Source organism: Nicotiana attenuata, unplaced genomic scaffold, assembly GCF_001879085.1.
Source record: "Nicotiana attenuata strain UT unplaced genomic scaffold, NIATTr2, whole genome shotgun sequence".
Taxonomy (NCBI): domain Eukaryota; kingdom Viridiplantae; phylum Streptophyta; class Magnoliopsida; order Solanales; family Solanaceae; genus Nicotiana; species Nicotiana attenuata.
In genome coordinates, this window is record NW_017670761.1 from 424,649 (window position 1) to 430,648 (window position 6,000).

At 39.0% G+C, this 6,000-nt stretch overlaps 1 protein-coding gene across 1 annotated transcript; it reads right to left on the reverse strand.

Annotated features, from left to right (window-relative positions):
* Window positions 1-52: 52 nt before the first annotated feature.
* On the reverse strand, window positions 53-5,444 carry LOC109243085 (nuclear pore complex protein NUP96). The gene is made up of 5 exons (XM_019409980.1): window positions 2,759-5,444; window positions 2,346-2,469; window positions 1,717-1,865; window positions 1,112-1,209; window positions 53-632 (listed from the first exon to the last, which is right to left on the reverse strand). The coding sequence occupies exons 1-5, from the start codon at window positions 5,303-5,305 to the stop codon at window positions 437-439; spliced, it is 3,114 nt and encodes a 1,037-aa protein (XP_019265525.1). The 5' UTR covers window positions 5,306-5,444; the 3' UTR covers window positions 53-436.
* Between the last annotated feature and the right edge of the window lie 556 nt (window positions 5,445-6,000).

A 6,000-nucleotide genomic window follows, 5' to 3' on the forward strand; every position in this document is an offset into this window, starting at 1 on the left:
AATATATATATTTATAACAGAAACAAAATTCTTGCATATAAACAGTATACCAAAAAGGAAGACACCATTCATTACGAAATACAATCAATTTTCTATACAATTCAAAACATCATAATGCACCAAAAGAATAGAAATAAGCAGCTTTTCTTCACATGAACAAAGTCATTCTTTATCCCATACAAAAGATCTCCTGTTTCTCTATTTTCGTAAATCACACTTAGTGCTGATGGAAAAATACTTCACGTACACCACTAGTGCCTAACTAGCCGGCAATGCAGAAGGATTTTACCCACGTAACATAGATGATATTTTCCTCTTCCCCAAAACACATTTCTTGGCGTCCTAGCTATGACTACATTAATGTTCACACTTTTCACGGCGTATAAACATACAAAATTTTGCTGTTAAACTAGAGTGATGGGTCTTGACATAAGGGCTATGACGCCACCTCCGAAAGGTAAGATGTAAAAAGAGACACAGCATCCTGCAAATGGTATGCACGGGTGACTTCAGGTATGGGTGCCTTGAATATGGTATCATAGCAGCTTAGCTGAACCTCATTTTCTGAACTTCCACCGCTATCAGAAAGCAGCAAATTGCATATCTCCTCAGCCATCTTCGAATAAACCACCCTAGAGACAATATACATTCATTAGTTCAATCTTGTTAGTATAGGAGCTCACGCCTACACTAAATGGACTTAAAAGCATTCGAGGATCATGCCAAGTTTCCATGCTTTATGGGATACTTTACTTCAACATAAACCAATTAACATAAAGCTCTACTAAATTAATCATACGTGAGAAATCAAACATTAGAAATGAGAAGGAAGGTTTATGGGTTCAATGAGATGGTGGAAAGAGGGGGGGGGGGGGGGGGGGCTCTAGCAGAAAACAGTCAACTGCCAGCCTCAGTATCTTTTGTGGCGATGGTGCCCTGGCCAGCTTGCTCGCACCTTAACTATTCACCGGGTACCTTCTACCTCCTACCAACACTGATACCATGTAACTCTATACCTACTAAGGCTTAGGCAGATGGAAAGAAATCATCTTATGTTTTTGCCTCCACTGAAATTTGAACATAAGACTACTAAGAATTCAATGTTAAGTACCTTGCTTCGACAGGCAATCTGCTAGTCCAAACAGCCAAAGAGTTGTTTAAGCGACTGATGAAGTCTGCACAATCACTGTTTTTGTTTTCCAGAGAGCCCTGTCAATAAAAATGTGTTTTGTCAATCTCCTAAAAAGTTTTAGAATAACTAGGAGATATGTCACAAGCTTCAACCTATAATCGTAAACAGATATTCACTCTACTTCCTATTACTATGCAGTAATAAGACACTCATTCAATTCCTCGTGACAATGACCAATATCATTCTTCCTACATGAACTGTGCATCTACAAGTTGATCACTGAACAAGCTGCAGAGATAAAATCTCATTTCCAGTCCAGTTTCCTGTCATTAAGTACATAGGCTTCCCACATCCACCTGAAAAGAGCATTTTGTTCCAAGATGTATGTCACCTCCCAATTGTAATAGTACCAGGGGGGAGGTCAAAACTTTCAGCGCAACTATGGATGCAAAAATGTCATTCGCCGGCATTTATACATGCAACCATCATATAAAGCAAATTATGATCTAACAAGGTTAACAGCTCCGATCCACTTGAGAAAAGGATTCAAACACATGTAACTAGATGACAGAGAAATTTCATACCTCTTGATTCATAGTGTCATTGTCCTCCTGCAAAGAACTTCTCAACAAATAAAAAGTTACATATATTCCAGCTCCCAGATCCCAATCTTCAATTTCTGACTTGTGGTCCTCCATGGAAGCTGCTAGCCTCCATATTTCAGAGTGTTCTTCTGTGAATTAACAATATTTGAGTAATTTAGCACCAGAAATTTTTTTGAGTAAAAAGATAAAGCTGTAGAACAAGCCCCAAAATCAAATAGGTGATGCATATCAGAGTATATGAGCAGATAACAAATTACATGATGAGACATTTAGACTTGATGATGACCCAGATGGCCATAAGAAGACAAGTCTTACGGCGTTTATTGATTCTGTTCTAAATTATTGAACAAGGTTTATGTAAGAAAAAGATTGAAGATAGAAGAAGAAAAGGGAAGAGCAAACAACGGGAAAAAAGCATCCTTCTGGAACTGAACTTACTGTATTGCAAGTGGTAAAGCCAAATAACTTTATGGAATAAAAGAAGAGATATATTAAACACAGATGTCTCTAGGTACATATTCTAGATAATGAAAGTAGTAGGATATAAAGATGAATCTAAACGATCAAAAAAGATATAAAGATAAATCTAGAGATAAGCAACCTTGTACCTGATAGGAAAAGAGAATGAGCAACTGAAGTCATAAAAATGGTGTGCGCTTTCTGCCACTTTCCGCATTCCAAAAAGTGTTCTAGGGCTTTTGGGAATTCAGAGTAGTAATTAAAATATGTTGCCTGCAGTAGAGTAAGCCAAGGGTGAAAAATAAGATGCAAGCAGAAGAGTGATTCCACACAAGTGGCAATCAACTGCGGGCAAAGCACTAATTTGACAAAAAAGTACTAGCATTCAACAAAAGAAATTTCAAGGTACACGCTGGAAATTGCTCTCCTTTCAGCATAATGTTAACCATCTTATCAGAAACAGCAAGCAATAATATCTCGGTGACATAGATTTGCCATAAAGTGGAAAGCAAGAAGCATGGATCAACATAAAACTGAAATCAAAGTAAGGCCACTGACTCACCAAAGCCTCGTTCAACCATTCTGATGGAATACCTAGATCCTCAATAAACTGCCGCTGTAAGTCCTGTGAACTCCAAGTTTCACAGTACTGAAAGAGTATTTCCCTTATAAGAGCGGCTTGCAAATAAGGATAATCTTCACGGTGAGGCATGTGAAGCGCCACGTAGACAGCCCAATGACATTGACCAAGACACAGCAGCTGAGAAATGAAACTAATGTCTAGGACATGAAGATCGTTAGAACTGAAGGCACCAATGGCTTCTAAAACAGCTCGTTGATGCCAGATCATGTGGTAGTCAAGGGGATCATTTGTTGAAGCAAAGGCACTGAACATTGTCTTTAGAGCACTGAAATCAATTTCTTGATTGGCATGAAGAAGCATAAGATAATAACCAAGGTCAAAATGTTTCACTGCATGCCAATTCAAAGACACTTCTACAGGTCCTTCATCAATATAAACTGGAACTGGAGATGGAGCTTTTCCTTCATTGAGAAGCCGCTGATATGTACGGAATAAAACAGGCAATTCAGTTTCTGGTGGAAGCTGATACCACATCAACAACCCCAGAAACCTTTTCCAGTCAATGTCTACATCATGCAGAGCTCTATGAATGTTGCCAGCAACCAACTCAAGAACCCTAATCCTCTCTGTCTCAACAAAATTGAAATCCAATCCATTTACTCTCCAAAGATCAAGCTGCCTAACAACATCAGAACGATTAACCATCGAACCACCAGCTTGGCTAAGAAGACATGCAAGTCGCACGTCTCCTCTAGAGGCAGCCAGTTCCACAGCAGCATCCAGCTGCCGACCAGTTAGAAGTAAGAACATATGTTGTAGATCGCTTGAATCGTTCAAAGAGCTTACTTCTTCCTGCACCCTGTGACAAACACTCTCTTGCAACCAATAGCTGAATTCTGCTCTCCTTATCAATGGAAGTGCTTCTGGATCAACATCTGAAACAGTTTCTCTCGTATCAGGTATCATGTCTTCCTCATCCTCATCTTCTAGAGACTTTGATTTCCCACTCAATTGTCTGGATGAGAAAAGCACTTTTATTAATTCCCAAATCATTGCTTGGTGCATCAGAAGAACACGGGATGCTGAAGATAATCCAGGAACCTCCAACTGCCTCTCAACAATACCAATATAACTCCGACATACATCTGAAAGCATTACACGATCACACACAACTCTTTGTAGCTTTAACGTGAAGGGTCCCTCCCCAAACTCTTTGGTTTCATGGCTAATTTCCTTGTGAAGGAGGAGGGGTGAATCAAAAAACAAATCAACAAGTTCCTCCTTAAACTTTTTATTTTCATCTCTAGCTACTTGGTCAAATGCGACCTTCTCCAAATTGATTATCGAGGACAAACTTTGACTGTCTTTACTACCAACTGGCGCGCCAGAATGGATAAGAACACCATTAGGCCCCCAGCCAACTCCAAATGATCTACGCATGAACAATCCTGCATCAACAACATTATGAGAGTGGCTTCCACTTACAGGTGTTTGCTGCCTGAGATCCAGCTTGAAACCTTCAGCCTTTGTTGTCTTTAGAAGCACACCCTTATTTTGTTGGGTCAGCAAAATGGACCCTGGTGAGTCTGAGCCAAAACTACCATGTTTGTATTCAATCAAAGCCAATGGAGTCTTGCGCGTCAAAGGAGGACTAATTCTCGGGTATTTATGCTGGAAAGGGGATTTCGAAGATTCTTTGCTGAATTGTGGTTTTCTATCAGAAGGCCCGCCATGATAATCATCTACATCCTCCTCTTCTGCTGGAAACATCAGCATTCTCATTTCTTTCATCTTCATAGGATCTAACCCAAGATGAGCAGGAAGAGAATGTGAAAGATCAGTTGTATTGACTAAGGCGGTTTCTTCATCAATGTAGGAAACGTCTCCTCCATTCATATCCACTGGGTCTTGAACTTCTGGAGAGACATCATCCATTATCATATCTTCTTCATCATCATCCATCAAACCAAATCTGCTGAAATGCTGAACGGAGAATTTCCATTCTCCATTTGATGGATTAAACGAGATAAAACGTGCTCCTTGCCTCTCAGTTCTAAATCTCAACTTCTCCACCATTTCTCTAGAAGAATCCACATCACAATTTTTCGAGGATCGTATTTTCAGTAGCAAAGTTACTTCAGCAGGCTTGTTAAGTCCCTCGCCAACTGGGGGCTTGTAATTTTCATCTTCATATACAACCACCTCATGCCTGCTAAACGTCACGATTCGATCCAAATCCAACCCTCTAACATCTGTTTCCCCAAAAAATTTGACAAACCCATATCCGAACCTCCCAACAGTAAAATCTTGAACACAGCTGCAATACCCTGGGCTCATAAGCTCCCTAATAGCCAATTCACTCAAGCAAGGCTCAGTAAAATAATCAGTAGATTGCAAGGTAGGTAAAGCAGCTTCATTCTCGCCGAAAATCTGATCTAAAGCTACGCCGTCAAGAGATACTTTTCTTCTTTTACATTGAGATTGAGAAACAATAAGTTGGTCATGAATCCCTAAATCAACTTCCATTACTATGTTACTTCTTTCACTCTGTTTAACGTTTTGTTGCAAGTGCCTGATAATCAAATCCAGGCAAGGGCGGCTCTAGGGTAAGGCAAGTGAAGCCCTTGCCTTAGAGTTTAGACCCCCAAACATTTAAGGCGCCCAAAATAAGAAGCACTACTATTAACATATATTTCATAATTTATATTTATATAATACTTAATACAATATTTCAAATTTTAATAATTTTTAATATTTGGTGGACGTAAGATTGAGTGAGTTAATTGGATAATTTTTTCTCCAAAGAATTATAAGAAAATACACATGACTTCACATCATAACAAAAAAATGGCCTATGTTTTTAAGTTTTACCCTACCTAGCCCATATTGTACATATTTTGAAAGCATTAGCAAATTCAAAATCTGTGTTCTTACAACCATTACTTCTAAAAGCTATGGAGTTAAATATGTGTTCTCACAACCATTGGTTTTACTCTATCTTCTTCTCATCTTCTACATATGCTTCAAGGGACCGTGTATTATCTGATTCTCCCCCTGTTTGCAATGTCAGAAAAATGAAGAGTAGAAGTCCACCATTGAAGGCCATTCAAAGCTTTGCTTTCGAAAATAGGATTTTCTGGGTTTGTTAGTTGTTTGGATTGGGTGTTGTTACAATTGATTGAAAATATCAAAAGGAGCTCAAATTTTAAATTTGAAGTGAT

Bases quoted from the DNA above. Each gene is read 5' to 3' on its own strand.
- LOC109243085 (XM_019409980.1), bottom strand. From the start codon at position 5,305: ATGGAAGTTGATTTAGGGATTCATGACCAACTTATTGTTTCTCAATCT. The intron at 2,470-2,758 runs GTGAGTCAGTGG...ACTCTACTGCAG, and splicing joins AATGGTTGAACGAGGCTTTG to GCAACATATTTTAATTACTA. The intron at 1,866-2,345 runs GTACAAGGTTGC...GTTAATTCACAG, and splicing joins TCATTCTCTTTTCCTATCAG to AAGAACACTCTGAAATATGG.